The 21,883-nt window shown below is 43.9% G+C and overlaps 1 protein-coding gene and 1 long non-coding RNA gene across 4 annotated transcripts; both read left to right on the forward strand.

Annotated features, from left to right (window-relative positions):
- The first annotated feature begins 255 nt into the window (after positions 1 to 255).
- On the forward strand, positions 256 to 19,371 carry SDR16C5 (short chain dehydrogenase/reductase family 16C member 5). Of its 3 annotated transcripts, none has more exons than XM_028736898.2 (7): positions 256 to 412; positions 3,779 to 4,127; positions 5,945 to 6,076; positions 11,839 to 11,938; positions 13,395 to 13,539; positions 15,322 to 15,447; positions 18,881 to 19,371. In XM_028736898.2, exons 2-7 carry the CDS (start codon positions 3,807 to 3,809, stop codon positions 18,990 to 18,992), a joined length of 936 nt encoding a protein of 311 aa, XP_028592731.1. In that variant the 5' UTR covers positions 256 to 412; positions 3,779 to 3,806; the 3' UTR covers positions 18,993 to 19,371. The 3 variants fall into 3 exon arrangements, with proteins under 3 accessions (XP_028592731.1, XP_077789114.1, XP_028592732.1); XM_077932988.1 differs by having other exon boundaries at positions 294 to 412; positions 3,783 to 4,127; XM_028736899.2 differs by lacking the exon at positions 256 to 412 and adding an exon at positions 497 to 877.
- On the forward strand, positions 6,083 to 8,347 carry LOC144328703 (uncharacterized). Its single transcript, XR_013393927.1, has 2 exons — positions 6,083 to 6,878; positions 7,260 to 8,347. It is a non-coding gene; the product is annotated as an uncharacterized LOC144328703 (long non-coding RNA).
- Positions 19,372 to 21,883: the final 2,512 nt, after the last annotated feature.

The raw sequence follows: 21,883 nt of genomic DNA on the forward strand, positions 1-21,883 counted from the left end.
AAGGGCAAGGGAAGCCCCACATAGAGCGCACTGCTCTGCTCCTACGTTTGCATGTGTAGAGTCTGAGGTTTCTTCTTCACAAGCGACAAAATACGGGAGAAGTTGTAGCCAATGTGTAGGGAGGCGGCACAGTAGCAGCGCCGGCTCTCCTGCCCCCCCCCCCCCCCCGAGGCAGCTGAGATTGGCCGGTAGCCGACTAAGGAGGGCGGAGGCGGAGGCTGCACACAGCCCAGGAAATCGCTGCCTCTTTAACAACCGCGGCCCTTGGCCGGAGGGGAGGAGACGGGAGCAGCGGCGGGGGAGTGGGTGGGACCTTCCCGGGGCGCGTGCGCTGGCCAAGTGCTTTATAGCGCGGGACTGCAGCTTGTTGTGGGGCGAGGTCGTCTGCGCAGCCGGAGGAGCGTCGCCTGCGGTAAGGCGAGAGGCTTCAGGCAGGCGCGCGCGCGGCTCGGGCGACTGGGGGGGAGAGAGAGAACACGGGCAGAACTTGGCCCCTGACGCATTTGGCCGCAAGCGGCACAGGGAGGAGCGCCGCCTCGGGGGTCCTTCTGGCTGACCGGGGCCGCGGAGGGGTGGCTGGGGAAATGCGACGCTCGGACGAGGGTCCCCCTGCTGGGCTTCAGCGCGCGCTGTAGGCCGGGGACTTGCACGGCCGTCGGGCAGCTCTTGGAAGCGCCGGCTCTCTTGACGTCACCGCTTCCTCGTCGCCGAAGCGCAGCTGCGCTCGGCCGAAATGGTGGCAAAACGGGTCCTGGCGTCGCCGCGGTTCCGGAAAGGGTGGCAGCGGGGGAACTCCTCTCCGTAGGATGCAGACCGACTTGCATGACAGCTAGTCGCGAGCACCTCCGTGAGGCCGAATTCTAGAGCAGACGTCAAGGTGGGCGTTTCGTAACGTCGCTATCATCTTCTTCTTTGGCGATCACTCGTAGCTGAGTAAGAATGTCTTCCATAAACACAGTTTTAACAATGAGTCCGTAGGTGACTGTGGAGGCCAATTCTGGATCCACACGTCCTTCCACAGTGGGGACATTCGTCTCCGGGTGGGAGTAGATCACGTGTGGATTTGCCAAGCGTGCTTTCCTCTTATCACGTTTCTCCCTTTCGTCCTGAGTTCGAGTGTCTTCAAAGCCCATGACACCATTGGTAAAGGCTGTCCTCCAACTGGAGAGCTCGCAGGCAAGTGTTTCCCAGTTGTCAGTGTTTATACTACATTTTTAAAAACTTGCCTTAAGACAGTCTTTAAACCTCTTATGTTGACCACCAGCATTACACTTTCCATTTTTAAGTTCGGAATAGAGTAGTTGCTTTGGAAGACGGTCATCAGGCATCCGCACAAAATGACCAGTCCTACGAAGTTGATGTTGAAGAATCATTGCTTCAACACTGGTGATCTTTGCTGCTTCCAATACACTAGTATTAGTTCGCCTGTCTTCCCAAGTGATATGTAAACATTTTTGGAGACCCCGTTGATGGAATCTTTCGAGGAGTTGGAGATGGTGTTTATAAGTGATCCATGTTTCACAAGCTTAATGTTAAGATGCTTCTAGCAAGGGATTGTTCAACCCTTGGGAAATCGCTTTTTATGAGGTAGAGCTTATCTATTCCTGGCTCAGCCCAAAGAGGTCTTTGCGCAAAAGTAGCCTTTATTTGACAAACCAAGGATTCTTGGCTGGGATACAGTTAAAGTGAAATACTTTGTTGGTTCCTTTGACTTCAGTTGTGTAGCAATTTCTTCTTTTAATGCGGGGGGGGGGGGGAGAATTACTTATGCAGATGGTGGTATGCATGTATGTCCTGAAAGGGAAGCAGGCTGTGGGTAGCTGGAAGTTATATCATGTAGTATCAGTTTCTCAACTTTTGGCATATTGTAGACAGCAACAATGACCAAAACAGTCTACTAAGACCTCACACCCAAAAAACTGTGTGTATGCTTGCACTTGCTCAAGTTTCTTGAGTTGATCAAAAGTGCATAATTTTGACTGGATTGAACCAAGTTGGTCCCTCCAAAAAGCATGAGTAGAAAACACCCATGATTTATACATGGTGGTAGATTGCAAAGATTCAAATGGATTTCTGTAAAACACACCCACGTCTTTGTCACTCTACTGTGTCTCTAAAAGTAGCAGAACTTGAAAAGCCGTATTGCAGTCTGATGAAAAGTGAGAAGGTTCTTGTAATAATTGAAACAGCAGGCAGTATAGCAGTAAACATTTAGGCAGCTTGGAAGCACTTACTGCTGAAACCCAGAACATTATAATTTGTGGTTAGTAGATGTATTCAGGGCTACATGAGCACACATTGAATTGAGGCCAAGATACATGAGCCTCTGGCTGGCCATATCTCGCAAGCTAATCCAAATATAATTAAGTGAAAGAATGACAGAATATACAGAATATACAGTAGACCCTCTGGATATGGATTTCATTCGTTCCAGGGGTCCATGCGCACCCTGAAAAATCTGTAAGCAGAGGCACCAGTGTGGTGTAGTGGTTAAGAGCGGTAGTCTCGTAATCTGGGGAACCAGGTTCACGTCTCCGCTCCTCCACATGCAGCTGCTGGGTGACCTTGGGCCAGTCACACTTCTTTGAAGTCTCTCAGCCCCACTCACCTCACAGAGTGTTTGTTATGGCGGAGGAAGGGAAAAGGAGAATGTTAGCCGCTTTGAGACTCCTTAAAGGGAGTGAAAGGCGGGATATCAAATCCAAACTCTTCTTCTTCTTCTGCGCACGCGTGCAGCATGCAGAGCACTTCTGCCCATGAGAAAGCAGCGAAACCCGGAAAAATACTTCCAGGTTGGCTGCTTTCGTAACCTGAAGATTACGTCTCCAGAGAGGTACGTAACCCGAGAGTCCACTGTAATGAAAGAAGACTGGATCAAAAACTAGAGCTGCTGAGTTGCTAATCTGTTCCTAGTCAGTTATCAAAAGATATATTAATGGACATAATTCTGTTGACCTTTTGGAGATGCTTTGTGGTGGGAGGTTTCACTTGGATCCATGGGCGTAGCCAGGATTTTTGTTGGGAAGGGCAGGGCTTTTGTTTTGGGGGGTGCAGAACCGAAGTTAGTTAGTGATTGGTAAGTTAGTTAAGTATTTCTATTGTTTTACTTGATCTAGGGGGGCAGCTGCGTCCCCTTGGCTACACCCATGCTTGAATCCTTTTTGGGTTCTTTGATCTGTGTTGCTCAAATCCTTATGTGGCCCCCTTCAGTCATAAGGGCTAAAAATTTACTGTTAAAAACTGAAGGCACAGGCTTTCTGCCACTTAGTTTAGTAGATCTTGTGTTTGTTCAGTTTGCAATGCAGTTCTTATTAAGAACAGCAGATCACAATCCTCTGTGTTCCTGGAACCTAGGGCTACCACCTCTCTTTTCCCAAGCTTTTAGAAACTGCATGACAGTCAGGAAAACAGCAGCTTCAGCTTTTTTCTACTTTTCTGTGCTGGGAAAAGTATTGGTTGCTGACGTTGCTACCTCTTCAAGCAGTATTGCTGTCCATCACACTCTCACTTATGTCCTGCCTTCTGCTGTTCCTGCCAACAACAACTTCTGCTCCTGTGGTTCTGTGTGAGCCCACCCCACTGCACAGTGTGCTGATTTCCTCAGTTTCCTCTCTTTTCCTTAGGTCCCTGTTTTCTTTATGCACTCTTTTCCTACATTTGTATTCCTGATGATCATGAATGTTTCAATTTACTTCTTTTCCAGCTTTCCTAGACAGCACACACAAAAACTTGACATTTATTCAATTGAATCTAACTCATCTTTTTAATCATTGAACAGCTAGTTTGAAATATATATATTGTCCAAGATGAACTTCTTCCTGGAAACACTCAGAGTCATTGGACTGGCAATATATTTTACACTGGAGAATTTCTTCTTATTATTCATCCCTGTGCGGAAGAAGAATGTGACTGGTGAAATAGTGCTTATCACGGGAGCTGGAAGCGGAATCGGAAGGCTGATGGCTCTGAAGTTTGCTCGTCTTGGAGCTACATTGGTACTCTGGGATATCAGTGTAGAAGGCAACAAAGAGACAGCCAGACTGGCAAGGAAAAATGGAGCTGCGAGAGTGCACAACTACACTTGTGACTGTAGCAAAAGGCAGGAGGTCTATCAAGTAGCAGATCAGGTAAGTTTGTTTTGCAAGTGGAGTTTTATTTTGCATAACGTTTTATCTAGTTCTCAGTTTCACATATGCTCTTGCAGCATGTTTATGTGTTGCAAGATACAACCATAATCACAGCTTCACTGTGCTTAGCTGCATGTGTATGAAGCCACCATATCAACCTGATACTACCAGCTCTTTGGTTTATTCTTCGTAGCTGCTCCAACTATTCACTTATTCAGTCCTTTGAAAGAGTTGGAGCAGCTTAATAGTGACCCTGAAGGTAAACAGTAATGAGGCAAACCAGAACAAACGTACCTTCATTCAGAATTGCGTTTGGCTGTTGTTGGTTTTTTTTAATACATCATAATGCAAGCAATGCTTTGATCTCTTGGGTGTAATAATCACCCGTGTGGTATAGGAGTTGCTGCTATTAGGCACCTTCTCTCGCCATAGGCAACTCAAGGCTTCTGTTACATTTGTTGTGGGTATTCTACATCCATAGGGTGAATTACTGTTTTTCCAATTCCATGACTGCTTCATATTTAGAACTATTAACCACACTGATTAGCATCATTCCATTGGGAGGTCCTTGCCCCACCTGGGGATTACATAGAAACACATAAACAGGCATTTACAAGTGAAGAGAGAGAGAGAGCTCTTCAAGGAAGAGAGCTCTTCAATTGGCTTGTTGTTTTTTCAAGAATGCTAATGGGATTGTTTTTTATTTCACACACCCTGATGAATAATCAAAAGTGAGAAGTTGCCCACATCAATTTCTCTGGTTTGGATATGTATGCACAGGGCCAGAACGTCTCATATCCTGGTGTCTAATCTGAGAGCAGCTTTTTAATCTCCAGTAGAAGTATGTTGCTCCATGAGCTACCTGAACCTCTCAGTGGAGGCATCAAGGACTGACAATTTTACAGTGCAATTCTATATACATAGGCACAAACTATATGGGGCCCTGTTCCATTTGCCAATATTTAAAGGGGAGATAAAAATTGTGTTGACTGTTTAGAGTTGAATCTTGTACATGGCCTAGACAAAGGGATTGTGCTCAGGAAGGCAGTCTAGACATTGTGCAATAAATAAATGTGTGGGGACTTCTGCATGCAAAGCCCATGCCCTCCCTAAGTGATGTCTCTTGAAACTGCAGTCATGAAAATGGTTTTCTTTGCTTTGCTTATGTTAACTGTGAAAGAATCCTTATAGATGTAGAATCCATTGTCACTCTGAAAGTCTACCAAAGTGGTTTGAGGGTACAATTTAAAGTGGAGAAATGGTAGCTGCGAATGTGTTTTCAGTGGACCCTTCTTTCCTCTCTCAATCCCCTGCTTTCTCCTTCTTGGGATCTGTGAAGTCAGAGGATGCCCTGCTAGGGGAAAGAGGAAGGGGGTGGGGTTTCAACATCCACCTCTAGTTCAAACCACTGCCCAATACCAGTTCTTACAGTGACCCAAATCTAGCTTCATTTTGCAAAATATTTACTTGAAAAATGGTAAGACAGTTTTATACCTTAACATAAAGGAGCTATAGTGCTTCTAATTCTGAAGGGGTAGGAGTTTTTAATTCTAAAAAGCATTTTATTCTGGCTTCTTCTTTTTTTAAATAATATGTTAAAAGAACTGGCATGCAAAAATGGTTTAGAAAAACCAGCCCGAGAACACTGAGGCTTTGTTACAAAAACTGTTAAACCAAGCGAACAACATCTTGACAATATGAAGAATCATGCAAATCCCTTTATATGCAGAGTCATTTACAGACATTCATTCTCTCTTTTTAACTATTAAAATTTGTCATAGTTTGAAACATCCTCTGATAAGATGTTGTTGTCCTAGGTGAAAAAAGAAGTCGGTGATGTTAGCATCCTGATTAACAATGCTGGCATTGTGACGGGAAAGAGATTCTTGGACTCTCCAGACGCAATGATACAGAAGTCTATGGAAGTGAACACAATGGCACACTTCTGGGTAATAGTATTTGTGATTTAAAATTTGTGATTTAACTATGAAAGTATATTTGCACTTGGATTGGGCTTTGATTAGTAAAATGCAGACTTGTAGTTGTGTTAACAGATGCTCCATCCAGGTTTATCAGAATGTAAGCTGAGCGCTGTGGCGCTGTGGGTTAAACCACAGAGCCTAGGACTTGCCGATCAGAAGGTCGGCGGTTCGAATCCCCACGACGGGGTGAGCTCCCGTTGCTCGGTCCCTGCTCCTGCCAACCTAGCAGTTTGAAAGCACATCAGAGTGCAAGTAGATAAATAGGTACTGCTCCAGCGGGAAGGTAAATGGCATTTCTGTGCGCTGCTCTGGTTCGCCAGAAGCGGCTTAGTCATGCTGGCCACATGACCCGGAAGCTGTACGCCGGCTCCCTCGGCCAATAAAGCGAGATGAGCGCCGCAACCCCAGAGTCGGTCACGACTGGACCTAGTGGTCAGGGGTCCCTTTACCTTTAAACTGAGTGCTCTCCTACATAATACAGGCCTACTGGATCAGGGCAAGGGCCCCTCTGGTCCAGCATCCTTTTCTCAGTGGCCAACCAGATGCCTGCAAGCTTGACATGAGCAGTAGTCCATCTAGTTTAACACATCACCTGGACTAGAAGTCATTTTCTCTGTAAATGAAATCTGTGAGTTCAGAGGGAGGAAAAGCACCCTGATTAAATCCCATCTCCTTACAAAGGATTGGAGAGTAGCCGCATCGATGGGATCCAGGGGATTTGGGAAAGTGCACATCTGACAGCCTAACTTCTGTCCTAAGTAACTGGTAAGTAAAGGTAAAGGTAAAGGTACCCCTGCCCGTACGGGCCAGTCGTGTCCGACTCTGGGGTTGTGCGCCCATCTCACTCAAGGGGCCGGGGGCCAGCGCTGTCCGGAGACACTTCCAGGTCACGTGGCCAGCGTGACAAAGCTGCATCTGGCGAGCCAGCGCAGCACACAGAAACGCCGTTTACCTTCCCGCTAGCAAGCAGTCCCTATTTATCTACTTGCACCCAGGGGTGCTTTCGAACTGCTAGGTTGACAGGCGCTGGGACCGAGCAACGGGAGCGCACCCCGCCACGGGGATTCGAACCACTGACCTAACGATCAGCAAGTCCTAGGTGCTGAGGTTTTACCCACAGCGCCACCCGCGTCCCTTAAGTAACTGGTAGTAAATATGATTAAAGTTAATTATGTTTAAACACATCTTACATGAGGGTAAACATGGCCTTGGCAAAGGAAGTGCTGCCTCACTTTTTTAAAAAAAAGTATTTAGACTTCAATAAAACCCAAATGACTGAGTCCCTTGACCAAGGTTCTGGAGTAAGATTAGTCACAGTTTTACTACAAAACCCAGTTATGTCAGTTAAATATTCTATTGTTTTTGTCTAGCACTCATCATGCTCTCCTGGTCACTGAGCACCATAGATATAATCATTTTGGATTGAAAACTGAGTTTAAAGAACAGGTAGCTGAGAATAGGAATAAATGGACAGTTTCTTTTTCTCAGTGGAAGGAGCTAAGCAGTGAGGGCACCTCAAGATATAGAGCAGACCAGTACTATTTAGTTCATTGATTAATAATCTAGAGTAGGGGATGAGCATTAAGGTGGTCAGGCTTACACATGAAACAGTTGTTCATGACAATGAACAACTAGGTGGAAGGGATATAAAACATGATTGGGTGTCAGTATAAACTGCAGTTATCCACAGAAGCACTTGAAAAGGATGCCATAGCAACAGCCCCTCTTTGCCCTGGCAAGCATCCACTTCTTCCTCAGACAAGTGGATGAACTGATAAGGCTTGCTTGCATAGGCTTTTAATTATTGGCACAGAGTCTAAAGGTCTGGAGATGCAGGTAGCCAAGCACACTTGGGTGTGTGCAAATCTCTACCAAGCAGGGACTCAGGATCAAAGTGCACGTTCTATAAAAGCATGCTTAATGCTGCCCTGTGTAATTTGAAAGAACTTTGAAGGGAAAGTAGCCAAGTGGACAAGTAGAAATTCCTTAGAAGAGCAGCCAAGGCTGCCTTTTACTTGCTCTCGCCCTCTGGGTGGTCCCAGTGGGCTTATCACTCTACTGGCCCAAGAAGGGGAAAGGGGATGGGTGGAGCCTTTCAGAGAAAGAGGGCAAGAGGCAGTGGCGATCATTCACTTCCCTATTCTTTGCAGCTGAGAGAGAAGCAAGGAGTATCCTCCCCCATCTTCCCACATGCCCCCTTACTGGGCAGTGGAGTGGGGCCCTGTCTGCTGTGCTCAGGTGAGCAAGTAAGAGGAGGGTGTGCCTGATCTTTCCAGCGCTGACTCCCTATGCCTTGACACTGAAAGAGGAAGGATTAGAGAGCAGGTGAAGGCAGCTGCTTGTTGTTTTTCTCTGGGCAGCACCATGGCCCTCTTTCCTTGCATGGCTCCCTCCCTGGAAGTGGCAGAGCTCAGTGGAGATGGGGCTGATGAGGAGGTAGGGTGATTCAGGGGACACCCCTCCTTTTCCAACCCTTCTGGGAAAAGGAAACAGTGATTTGCTGTTTACTCTTTCTTAGCGTGCCTTTTCCCTCAAAAGTGACAGTGTTAAGCATGCTTTGTGTGTTTGTGTGTCCCCTTTATATAACTAAAACCAAAAGGACCTGTGAGTCACAGGTCAGACTTAGCCAAGCATTTTTAATCCTTGGATTTCAAACTGTTGCCTGTGAGATGCAAGCTAAAACAGAGTGAGTAAATTTAAGACTTGAATCAGAGCCAGGTTGTATTAAATCTCTCTTTCTCCTTGATAGGATTTCTAGCGCTGTGTAAAACCTCTTGCAGAATGAACAAGAATTTTGAAACTTAGTGTAAGGTCATCTAGCTTGCCATCAGACATGTAACATTTTACATTATTGGCAGGAGAGCATGAACATGCTCAAGGTGTGCTGCAGCCTGATTCTTCACACTAAACCTGATTGTTCACACTGATAGGCCACACTAAGTTCAATGGAACTTTGTCCCATGCAAGTGTGTGCACAGTATTGCAGTCCTAGTTTGTATAATTAGTTGGACGTTTGGAAGTGTTATCATTTGAATACAGCATTCCCCACCCTCACCCCACCCTTTTAAACATTTATCTTAAAATACTGAATAAAGGTATAACCAATGGGGCTGTTGCATATCATTGAGACCTGGGAGCACCTGTAGACCTCAAGCCTGATCAGACAGGGTGACTTTTGAATGTCAGGGTGGAGACAGACACACATTCAAAAGTATGGTGGAACTTACATTCCCTGCACTGTGGGGCATTTGTTTTTCAGGACAGAGGGCTATATTCAGCATTGCACTAAAGAGATGGTTCCATTTCTGCTTGCTCAATGGTATAATGCCCTCTCTGTGTGTGCTGTTCTGAGGGTTCTCCCAACCCTCTGGAGCAGATATGGGAAGGGATGTGGGGTACACACAGGAGGAGGAGGAGGCCTAGGTTGCTAGCAGAAATCCTTGCACTGGCTCCCTCTAGCACAACAATTTAGAGAGTGTTGTTTTGGTGTTGTATTTTTACTGTAACTTTTAACATCAGTTTTCAAACCGTGTACACCATGCTGGGAATGTCACCCCATTTTCGCACTTTGCTTCTGTCTTCTTAACTACAGAAAAAAACAGAGGTTGGAATTTGTTCTGGGGGTATGATGCTATTGATTTTTTACTAGAAACTGGAAGAAGTTCTGATTTCAGTGGTGCAAACAAGTGCTTAAAAGGCCCAGTAGGATTGGTGAGCAATGGAAAATGGATGTAATATGCATGTAGAGGAGTGGTGCACTTCAACATGATGTTGCCTGAAAAGTGTTTTGTGTTTGCAAGTAATAGTAGAAATTAAGAGTTCTGTATAAAATCTGTATTTGTGTATCCACTTGCTATAATTAGAAATGGGGCTAAACTGTGGTAAGTTTTTCAGCAGAACAGTCTGTTTGTAAAAAAACAATAATCAGGCATCTAGTACTACTAGCAAGTTTTTTTGTTTTGATTAAATGGTAAGTCTGTAGTTTAGATGTGAAACTTTTGAAGAAGAAAAATTTCTTGCAGGTGTGAAATCCATAGACTAAGCTATGTGGTATTTCTGAACATGAAATAACAAACTTGCAGTATTTAGCTTCTTAGATTAGAAAAAAGAGAAATATTTAATCTAATAAAGGTAATGAAACTGAACAGCAGCAAAGACTGTCACTGCCAGAAACTAATGAACTACTAAAACTCCAAATTTTAAAGGTTGGATTACAAAATGTATGGCATGTTGTTCAAATGTCAGCAGGGTTGGCGATAAGGAAGGTAAGCTTCCAATTCTATGGTAGTCTTCTGTTGAGCATTAGAAGATGAGTTACAGTGTTGAAATAAGATAGTGGGCCTACCAAGGTTAAGTAAGGGTTATGTTCCAGGGGTGCAAAGCCAAAACCACATAATCAGCAATCTCTGGAACCACCGCCACCACCCCACAAGATGGAGGTCTGATATTGTTGTAGGAGATGTGAGGACTTTGGCAGCATCTTGGAGCCCTCACGCCTCATTCTCCGTACAGTGGTGCCTCACTTACCAGGCTTTGGGGATGAGGTGTCACACTGCCAGAACCCTTGTGCTACCTTCTGAAAGCCCAGTAAGCAAGGAAAATCCACTGGGTGGGGGAAATAAATAAATGGATAGTGGGGAATGGTGAGTTTCCCACGTTCTCCTTTTTTTTTTTATTCCCTACCCTTGCGAAGCTGTGGATGTAGGAAAGTAGCATAAGTTTACTGTACGGTACCTTGGGTTACAGACGCTTTGGGTTACAAACTCCGCTAACCAGGAAGTGGTTGCTCCAGGTTAAGAACTTTGCCCCAGGATAAGAACGGAAATCACGCACCAGTGGTGCAGCGGCAGCAGGAGGCCCCATTAGTGAAAGCGCACCTCAGGTTAAGAACCGTTTCAGGTTAAGAATGGACCTCTGGAACAAATTAAGTTCTTAACCCAAGATACCACTGTACTTACTTGTGCTTGGTTTTTGTAATTTATTACAGTGAACGCTCGGGTTGCAAACGTGATCTGTGCGGGAGGCACCTTCGCAACCCGCAGCATTCGCAACCCACAGCGCCTCATCTGCACACGTGTGGGTCACGATTCGGCACTTCTGCACATGCACAAAGCACGATTTAGTGTTTCTGCGCATGCGCAAGCGCCAAAACCCAGAAGTAACCCGTTCCGGTACTTCCGGATTCGGTGTGGTTCGCAACCCAAAAACACGCAACCTGAAGCGTCTGTAACCCGAGGTATGGTACTATGAAATGTAAACCACTACGATGTTGATTATGATGATGATGATGAAAAGAGTAGAACATCTTGCCTTTTCCTACATAAATGCTATTTCTATAAACATTGACCCTGTACGGCCTACAGGAATAGCCTCCCCTCTGGCATGCAACATCCCTCTCGATAATTTTCAATAAGATGGCTGATAAAAACTCACTGCATGGATAATTTATTGCTTTTGCTACCTGTTTCATTTGTAATTTGTTGTTAATGTTATCACCCTGGGACTCTTGAGTGAAAAGCTGATTGTAGATGCCTCAAGTAAATAACAAGTAGTACTAACTGATGCTAAAGTAGCAACAGCAGAAGTCCTGTGCCCAAGATCGCCCTGGAAGGTCCTGGCTGGGGTGAAATTGTTAGAGGGAGTTTGTTCACTACGCTAGCACATGCATCCTTATATATTTATTTGTTATCGTATGATTGGTTATCTTTGTTTGTTTGTTTGTTCTCTAGACTGTCAAAGCATTTGTTCCAGCCATGGTAGCTTCTAATCATGGACATGTGGTAACTATTTCAAGTGCAGCCGGCTTAGTTGGCGTTACAGGACTGGCAGGTTAGTACACATCAAATGCACTGACAAACAAAAGACACAAATCACAGATCCTTTCATCTATTTTAGACATGTGGTCCAACAGGTGGATAAACAGGGGCTTCTCTGATGTAGAAATAGAAGTCTCACACAGCTATATGGAAGCAATTGGGGAGAGCCAAGAATGAGCTGCTCTTGTAGATGACACCAGTAATGATAGATTAGATTGTAGGTGCAGAGAAGTTGGTAGCAGAAGCAGTTTCATTAAATATTCCTACTAGCATACCAGGTTATAGGTGCAGATAGGCCTCTGAACACTGAGTCTTCAGATTAATTGTCATATGTTAGCGTTAAGCTACGATGGGTAGCTTTGGCAGGAATAGTAGTTAACTGGGAGGTGGGAACCAACAAAAAAGGAAATGCTTTACCAAAAAAGGACAATGAAGAGTGTAACTCAGAGGATGGGGGGAACATGTTGCTCCCCTGATGTTAACTCCTATCTGCCCCACCCAGCATAGCTAATGGTCAAGAATGATGGGGAGCTGCAGTCCAGCAACATCTGACGGGCCACAGGTTCCCCTATCCCCTAAATGCATGCACTGACAAGGCTGCAGTGAATAACTGAGGAATGTGCTTGCAGTCTGAAGAAAGCTAGAAGCTTTTGAATGATGATTGTGGAGAAATGTTAGAACATTACAAATAATCATTGCCAGCACCTGTGTTGTCACTTGTGCATTGGGCCATAGATGCTTGTGCGGGAAAGGATCTTGCATAGAGAAAATGGTGTACAGTCATACCTCAGGTTACAGATGCTTCAGGTTGCATTTTTTCAGGTTACAGACTGCCGAAACCTGGAAGTAGCGGAACAGGTTACTTCCGGGTTTCGGTGGTCGCGCATGCGCAGAAGCACCGAATTGTGCTTTGCGCATGCGCAGAAGTGCCAAATCGCAACCCACATGTGCACAGACACGCAGCTGCAGGTTGCGAACGCCGTGGGTTGCGAACATGCATCCTGCACGGATCACGTTCGCAACCCGAGCGTCCACTGTACATGCAAGCGATGAGCCAATCAATGGCACAGGTGGCTTTCAATGTGTTCATAATTTTCAAATTCATTCCCAGTAATCTCTGTGTTCGTCCTAGTTCTGTAGAAAGTTCTGTAGAAAATCAGACTTAAACCAGGGAGCCCTGAATTCATATCCTTACTTAGCCATGAAGCTGATCATGTGTCACTGGGCTAGTCAATCTCTGTTGAACAATCCTCATAGAGTTGTTCTGAGTTCATTCGACATTACTCTGTAATCAGTTGTTGTTGTTTTTAAATACCACCTATAATTGCATGAGACTTGAAACCATTAAACCAGGATTGCCAACTATTTTGCATGTAGGCCATGTCACAAAAGGTCCTGTCTTTAATACCTTGCTTTACTCAGATATTGTCCTGCTGCAATGTTTCTAGATCTTTCCTCTCGTTTCACAGATTACTGTGCAAGTAAATTTGCAGTAGTTGGCTTCGCTGAGTCTCTAGCTATAGAGATGTTGGCATTGGGAAAGACTGGTGTTAAATCCACAATTGTCTGTCCATTTTTCATAAACACGGGAATGTTTGATGGCTGTAAAACCAAGTGAGTTAACTGTTTATATATTTGTGTCCATATAATGTTAAAATAATTGTATAAGAGAAATGCTTAAATGGTGAAGATTGATTGAAACATAACCTAAGGCCTTGGAGAGCCGCTGTCATTTAGAGTAGACAACAAGGGGCCCAAAAAAATAATCTTCCCTATTATAAGGCTGCTTCCTGGGTTCCTGTATGCTCAAATCTGCATGATATACATAAATTAAACAGCAGGTTTGCCATAGTAGCATATATGTGCTGAGAGAAGTGGCACTTCTTGAATTTGTGCCTATTGTGTCACTCTGCATTTGACGAATAACTGTTGAGGATGGCATTTTATTTATTCAGTTTCTATCCAACCCTACCTTCCAGGGCAGTACACAGCAAAACAATAAAATAATATAAACAATATGCAGTATAAAAGTATACTACAGTTGTACCTTGGAAGTTGAACGGAATCCGTTCCGGAAGTCTGTTCGACTTCCAAAACATTCAGAAACCAAAGTGCGGCTTCTGATTGGCTGCAGGAAGCTCCTGCAGCCAATCGGAAGCCACGGTAGCCCCATCGGACATTCGGCTTCCAAAAATAGTTTGCAAACCAGAACAGGTTTGCAGCGTTAGGGAGCCAAAACGTTCAAGAACTAAACTGTTCAAAAACCAAGGTAGGACTGTATTTAAAACCATTTAAAATATTAAACAACTTTTAAACATTTAAATGAGAGGGATAGCTCTGTTGATAGAGCATGAGACTCTTAATCTCAGGGTCATGAGTTTGAGCCCCACAGTGGGCAAAAAAAATCCTTCATTGCAGGGGGTTGAATTAGATGACACTTGTGGTCCCTTCCAACTTTACACTCCTGTGGTTCTATATCTAAAAATGTGCAGCCTAGAAGATCCTCCTGTCTCCGGAGGTGGGCCAATCTGTCTCCGGAGCTGGGCCAATCTAACCCCTCCTCTACAGTGAGGATCAATCACAGGCAATCCAGACTTCACCACAGAATGATCTGTTCATGACGGCAGCGTGATGATCTCGATCTCTCCCCCCCCACCCCCGTCTCTCACACAAGCACTAGTTCTTTCCCAGTATCCTCTGTAGCAAATACCAGATCTAGGGTATGACCTGCAATGTGTGTCAGCTGTTCAAAGTGTTGACCTGATGGCCATGGCAGCCATGAAGTCCTGAGTGGACCCCAGCATGGATATTGAAGAGACCCAAGACTCGTGTCCTGGGATTCTTTAACACCATACTGTCTCCACCAGCTCGGTCCTGAAGATGGTTGGGCAGTGGGGTGGATGGGAGCACCCACAAGATCCCTGTCCTGCCTCTGTAGCCCAACATCATGTACAAACCCAGATCCCAGAAGGACTGGCCTCCTGGCCAAGTTGTGGCTTTTTTTGTGGGCTGACCCGATGTTTCAAAACAATACCATCAGAAAGGACAGATCAACTTGGCTACTGGGGAGTGATTAAGAAGGGGCTATATTCATCGAGTCTCCCACTCTCTTCTATGCGGATATGGTTTTTCTCCACCTGTATACGGTCTCAACCCTCACTCCAAATGATAGAGGTCTTCAGATGACAGGTCTTCTCAAATATTTGCCCTGAAAAAAATGCCCTTTGAAAGTAATAAAGGGAAATCATATTGAAGAAATAATAAATGATTTCCCCCCTGTTCGGAATGGTGCTGTACTAGGCAGCAGTCTTCATATCTGAAACTCATTGGCACAGGTGATAACTGTGGGGAACTCCTGACCATTGAGAAGTTCTCTTACCTGCTTTATCTCTTCAGGTGGCCACGGTTCCTGCCTGTTATGGAGCCAGACTATGCAGCTGAAAGAATTATCTCTGGTATTCTGCGAAATCAGGTGTATGTCTACATCCCGCGTAGCATAACCCTTTTGGTTGCACTGAAAGGGTAAGAATGTCATTTTCCTTTTGCATCTATTTTTCGTACATTTCTTTCTTGCTCTGAAGCCTGGCAGCAGGCAAGAGAACTGTTAGGGCATAAAAATATTTAAAATATTAGCAGGTTGAAAAGGGTCTTCTCAGTGATATGGGGAAATCTAAGCATTGTGTTTAGAGGCAAATGAGTGCCAGGATCTCCCAATTCTTTCAGAGAGTTTTTGGTATATTCATTTCTCTATTGTTCCAAATCTCCAATCTCTGGTCACACCTGGGGCAATAAGTTCTATTGTCTTGTTAACGACCCACAATGGCTTTCTTAGGTGTTATGTACTAAAGTTCTCACCATGTGCCAGCAGGGGGATACTGTAGATAGTTCAGGTCCACATATGCAAATAAGGGATCGAAAGTGACGTTCAGTGATTGGATAGTTACAGAAAATGGTTATTGTTGCGTTCTAGTAGAGCTCTATATAAGCAGGCTGGCTGAACCCTTCAGTTCAGTCCTGTTCTGGCCTGTGAATAAACAAGAGCTGTTTGAAGAATCACTGTGTCGTCTGATATGTTCACCCACAACTTAACATTAAGGGCCCTAGTTTGGCCAGGCTACCCAGGAATTCCTTTCGCAGTTTATATTCTCCCCTTGTATTACAAATAACCCAAAATCCTAACACTTATTAATTTCAGTGTTTAGGGGGAACCCCGCCCTACCCCAGTTTTGTAACAGTATGATGCAGCTGCTTCGGACAGCAAGGTGACTTGGGACAGATATGGGTGGAAATGACTTACTTTCACAAGATTTTGGTTTCAAAACAGGAGTTTTGAAAAAGTGTCAGTAGAAATCTAAAAGAAAGGCAGGTGTTAAGGCAAAAACTCATCTGGCAATTTATACTCTTAAAATCTTGGCGTGACAAACTACCTTCCCTGCCTTGTCCACAGGCCCCAAAGAAGGCAGGAGGAGTGACTTCAGGACCAAGCTATATAAAAATGATTAGGACTCCAAACACTTTACTCAGTAGATGTGGAAGACGTCAGTTTGCTTGGGCAAAGCTGCAGGGACAGTTAACGCAACCTGCATCCCCCATGCTTTGCTAGGTAAAGGGAACCATTAGGTCCAGTTGTGGCCGACTCTGGGGTTGCAGCGCTCATCTTGCTTTATTGGCTGAGGGAGCCAGCATACAGCTTCTGGGTCATGTGGCCAGCATCACTAAGCCGCTTCTGGCGAACCAGATCAGTGCACGGAAACGCCATTTACCTCCCCGCCGGAGTGGTACCTATTTATCTACTTGCACTTCGACGTGCTTTTGAACTGCTAGATGGGCAGGAGCAGGGACTGAGCAATGGGAGTTCACCCCATCAAGGGGATTCGAACCGCCAACCTTCTGATCGGCAAGTCCTAGGCTCTGTGGTTTAACCCACAGCGCCACATCAGTCTCTAAATCCTCTGTCTTTCCTAACAATGCTGTGTGACCTTGAAGGGGGTGGGGTGATGCATAGGTGTCTGAATCCTTTTCCCCCCTTGTGAGAATGCAAGCAACTTGAGTTGGGGAGCACCTTAAGTTCTAGAAAAGCAGGATGGGGAGAAGCATGCTAGATAGACCACATGGTCTGGCAGCTTCCTGCTGCAAGTGAATACCTCTGGATTGTGAAATGTTGCACTGAATTTATTATCTGGAAAAGATTCAAGTGCCTTTTGTGGGAGGGGAAGAAAATACGCAGGTACTGACATGAGATAAATGTAAGGAATAGAAAAGTATTATTATTATTGCATTATTTTTACATATGTCTGAATGCCTGCTTTCCTGTAGGATTCCTGTCTCTTCAAAATCACACAACTTTTAGAAATGAGCAGGAGAAGCAGCCTTTATTTCTTTTTATATATTTGTTTAGAAGCATTTCTAAACTACTCAGTATTTTAAAATGCCTGAGTGGTACACAAAAATACCAACATAAAAATGATAAGACTCCTAGAAACAGAGCTATGACATAAAAAACAGAATTTCATTAATAAACAAATACATAAGCAGAGGAAATTATCTGTTGAATAAATATCCTGATACAATTACTTTGCCCTATTATAATTAACTCACTCTGCAGACAGAATAAATGTGCTTCTGTCCTTAATTTTTGACAGTTATTCTTCTCATAATAGCTGCTTTATATCCCTGGAAGAGAGAAATAGATGTCTGTATTATTACTTTTCCCACAAGGTGTAACAGGACCTTTCGATGTATGGGCAGGAGCTGGATCAAGGGAGTTGTGTGGAGGTGATGAGCTAAATGCATGGCATTTGAGTAAAATATACTATTTCAGGAGCTCTAATCTTCTATGCCACGTGTGTTTTGGTCCTGAGGTGCAAAAGAAGGGAGACATGATAAATAAGGGCTGTATAAAATGAACAGCAGAGGGAGAAGTTAGGTCAGGGGTTAGCAAAATTTTTCAGCAGAGGGCTGGTCCACTGTTCCTCAGACCTTGTGGGGCCAGACTATATTTTGAAGGGGGAAAATGAATGAATTCCTATGCCCCACAAATAACCCAGAGATGCATTTTAAATAAAAGGACACATTCCACTCATCCACGGGCCGGATTTAGAAGGCGTTTGGGCTGGATCTGGCCCCTGGGCCTTAGTTTGCCTACCCATGAGCTAGGTAGTTCTTATGGTTTGGGGGGGGTGGTTATGGAAGAGAAATGTGTGACAGGTACAGCTTTCTTTCTTTTTCCTGCTTCTGGACGCCCAGGGCAGCTGTAGCCAAGAAAGCCTTTGGCTCACTCTGGTTGGTGATTTCTCTGCACCTTAGTCTGGGACGATCTTACTTAGCCCCAGTAACATGTGTCTTGGTTACATCAGGATTGGATTAACATGACAGTGATGCCTTTGAAGCATCTCCAGAAAGTGTTGAGAATGCAGCAGCCAGGGTTTTCAGAGCATATTGTTGCCCTTCCTGAGCACCTGCACTGATTACTGTTAAGTTTCCAAGGAGCATTCGGATGTGCTGGTTATTAAGCCCTACATGGCAGGGGTCCAGGATACTTAAGAGACTGCCATGCCACCCTGCCTGTGCTCTGTTGGGAAAGTTCTTCAGGCCCTGCACAGGCTGGTACACACATGAAAGGCTGAGGGCATGTCTTAGTTGTGGAGCTCTTCCACAGGAAGGCCCTCTGCTCCCTCAACTTATTTTGGCTCATCTGGTTCCAGATGGTTTTGTGTTGTTATTATTAACCTGTCCAGGTTATGTATGGATGCTTGCCTTTTTAATCACCTACCTTTTGATTTTCCAGTTCTGTGGCATGTCTGTGTGTTTTTAGTTTGCTTTAATGAACTTTTTGTTGGACACCTTGAGCAGTATGTGCAAGTGGAAAGGTGGGAAAGGAAATAAAACAATGGTGCCAAAGTAGAAGAGAATCTCAAAGTTTGACACTCTGTGTTCTTTCTTTCTTTTCCCCCAGTTTAATACCTACAAAACTTGGTATGCTTCTCGGAGACTATATGGGGTATTTCCATTTTATGGAGACATTCACAGGTCGTGCAAATAAGATTGAAGACAATAAATCTCAGTAAACAGCAACAAAAATTCCAACTTTGACTTACCTCCTGAGTGTCAGACATGTGGAACTCCTATAATGCCAATACTTAACCTGTGTGCCTGAAACATCAAAGATAGCATGGCTTGTTAGTAAGAAATAAAATTATTTTTGAACTAAATTTCACTGATGGTGGAATATGAATGATTTTTAATTACAACTCTTTTTAGAACTGCTGCTATGTCGTTGTATGTAGCTTATGAATTAAGTGATTTCTATTGCAATAAAATATTAAATCTTGGAACAAATTTGTATATATTAAGGCTTTTTGCGCTTTACTTTTTCATGTACAAATTAAACAACAGCAATAATTTAAAAACGGTTTTTCTTAATAAATGATTTCTCTAACTCCTGAAGTCATATTTATCCTGTGTATTTTTGTGTGTCTGGCCTAACACTTTTAATATGGGTGAAATGGGAAGAACAGTAATTTTGGTAACAGAATAGTGTAATATTGATGTAATATTGATTTTGTCTTCCAGCTTTGTGAGGTTCAGTTGGCAGGAGTCACCTAGTGAGCTTCATGATGAAGAAGAACTTTATCTTGAGCCTTCTGTGAACCAACTCTCCTCTCTGCCCATTACATACAAGCAGAGACCATTTAGCACACGTCCAAGTGACATGTGACCACCAATGTGTGGGTCCTTTTGGACCTCAGAGAGGGCAGAACGGGGGGTGGGGCAAGCTTATGCACACTCCACCAACACGTGCGGGAACCAGGAACAAAACACCTGTGCAAAATGGTCGCTGTCTGTACTATCTAATATTAAGAGTTGGTGGTATATTTTTACTTTACATTGTTTATGTACAAGTAACAGCTACAATTATTATTTTTTAATTAATTTACTTTCTTACATTTAACAATGCAAATGTTTCAGAGATACAAAAATAACAATGACTTGCCTGTTTGACATCATCTGTTCCACAGCTTAAGGGGAAAAAATGATGCAGAATTGTTATTGCAGAGAGTTAAAAACAATGCTGTGAATAATAAGATCACGATTCTATGGAAGCACAACAGAATGATCAATAGTAAGTCCTGGAATATAATATAATCCAGGTAAATTATACTTTGCAGAAACTTTAAAGCCTTAATTTTGTCTTTTGACATAAGCTGTGAATGACCACCATTTAGCTGCATAGAATGAGTGAGTTTTTAGGATATTGTGATAAATAAGACCTCCTTAAACAAGGTGTTAAGGGGGAAAGAGTTTTTCCTCCATCCTGGGCAATGGTTAATAGTGTGGCATCAAGCAAATAAATTATATGAGGTTTACAAGTAAGATCATTCTAATTGGTGAAGATGGACAGCAAAGTTGAGGATGTGGTTAGACTAGGATATCTACTATATCCTTGATTTCTGTAAAACTTGGTCAGCTAAAAATCTTTTAATACTGAATTGATTACTTCCAAGTAGCAACAGCAGAAATCTAAGTTACAAATGTATTCCAAAGATCCTTATTCAGTATAATCATCTGTGGGAAACACAAAGTGAAACAGAATGCAGTTACTATACAAAGCATCCTGCCACTCCTCACAATCCAAATGGAAAGTGGTGCAATGTGGAGGACAGAAGATGGGGCACACAATTCTTTCAAAGCTGTGCCTTGGTTGCCCTTATTGTAAAACTGCCTCAATAGCAACTATAGCAAAACTGGGCAGGGAATCAAGAGATCCATCCTGAATGTGTGACACAATGGTACCATTTTTCACCGAGCATCTAAATGTCAGAGGCAGGGCCAGCTGTGCATCCTATAACAAGACGCTGCTCCACACCCAACCCTGCACTTGGGCGAGGGAGCACTGGATAAGGCATAAGAAGAGCCAGCTGGATCAGGCCAATGACCCATCTAGTCCAGCATCCTGTTCTCACAGTGGCTGGCCAGTTGCCTGCAGCGAACCCACAAGCAGGAGCCCTAGGCCCAAGAGCAATCTCCCCTCCTATGGTTTCCAGCAACTGGTATTTGTAAGCATGAGTGCCTCGCTCAAAAGGTCAGGATTGTGGGGGTGAGGCCCTGGCAAGTCTCACACCGTTTAAAGGCAATGAACTGCACTACGAACTCGAAAACCATCTCTGAGCGAATGATGTGTTCACATCCCTCTCTGTGGAAAAACAGTACACAGCGCTGACGCTGCCTAGTTCATCTTTATATGAGTTCTTAATAGTATCTGATGGTAGTGTTTGCAAATTGATCTTGTAAACGGGCCAAAGTCTAAATAAAAGTTAGGCTAAACGGTTTATTAAAGGGAGTACATCTTCTATTCCTCCTCCTCCTTTTTTTCTTTTTTCTTTTTTTTTTTCATTCAAGCCCCACCTATGGCTGTGGCAGATGATACAATCGGTGCAGAAACACCATTGTGCTCTACCTGTGTACAGGGGGTTGGTTTTTTCTGCTGGGGAACCCATCAATACAAACTTTGATATGCTGCAGATGAGTCACTTTTAAAAGTAATGTATTTTTAAAGTCAGCTTTCTTAAAGAGCAGGTATTCCCAAACTGGTCCACAAGTTTTGTTGAGGTGACCCGTGGCATGTCTGTGACGAACACTTGCACAGAATTCCGATTGTCCTAAAATATAAGAAATGGTGATTAAAAAATCATACAGCATCCAGCACAGTGTGTTACAATTGCTGTAACAAGAAGAAGAAAAATCCTAAATTCATGGGGGAGAAGGTTTGGGAAGCAATGTTTTTTGAGCGAAAATCTCAAAGCCCTTTTTTATAGGGTCTTAATATGAGGAGTGCACACAAAAGGTCAGGAGAGACGAGGTAAACTTCATAGAGTGCTACTAAGGAAGGGATCGCTTACAAGGTGCTGATGTATCAAAATCTCACACTGAATTGCCTCATGTGAATGGCAAATGTAGA

This window comes from Podarcis muralis, chromosome 8 (genome assembly GCF_964188315.1).
Source record: "Podarcis muralis chromosome 8, rPodMur119.hap1.1, whole genome shotgun sequence".
Taxonomy (NCBI): Eukaryota; Metazoa; Chordata; class Lepidosauria; order Squamata; family Lacertidae; genus Podarcis; species Podarcis muralis.

Coding starts and splice junctions, on each gene's coding strand:
- SDR16C5 (XM_028736898.2), top strand. CDS start 3,807: ATGAACTTCTTCCTGGAAACACTCAGAGTCATTGGACTGGCAATATAT. Junction 11,939..13,394: donor TGGCGTTACAGGACTGGCAG/GTTAGTACACAT, acceptor CTCGTTTCACAG/ATTACTGTGCAAGTAAATTT. Junction 15,448..18,880: donor CTTTTGGTTGCACTGAAAGG/GTAAGAATGTCA, acceptor CTTTTCCCCCAG/TTTAATACCTACAAAACTTG.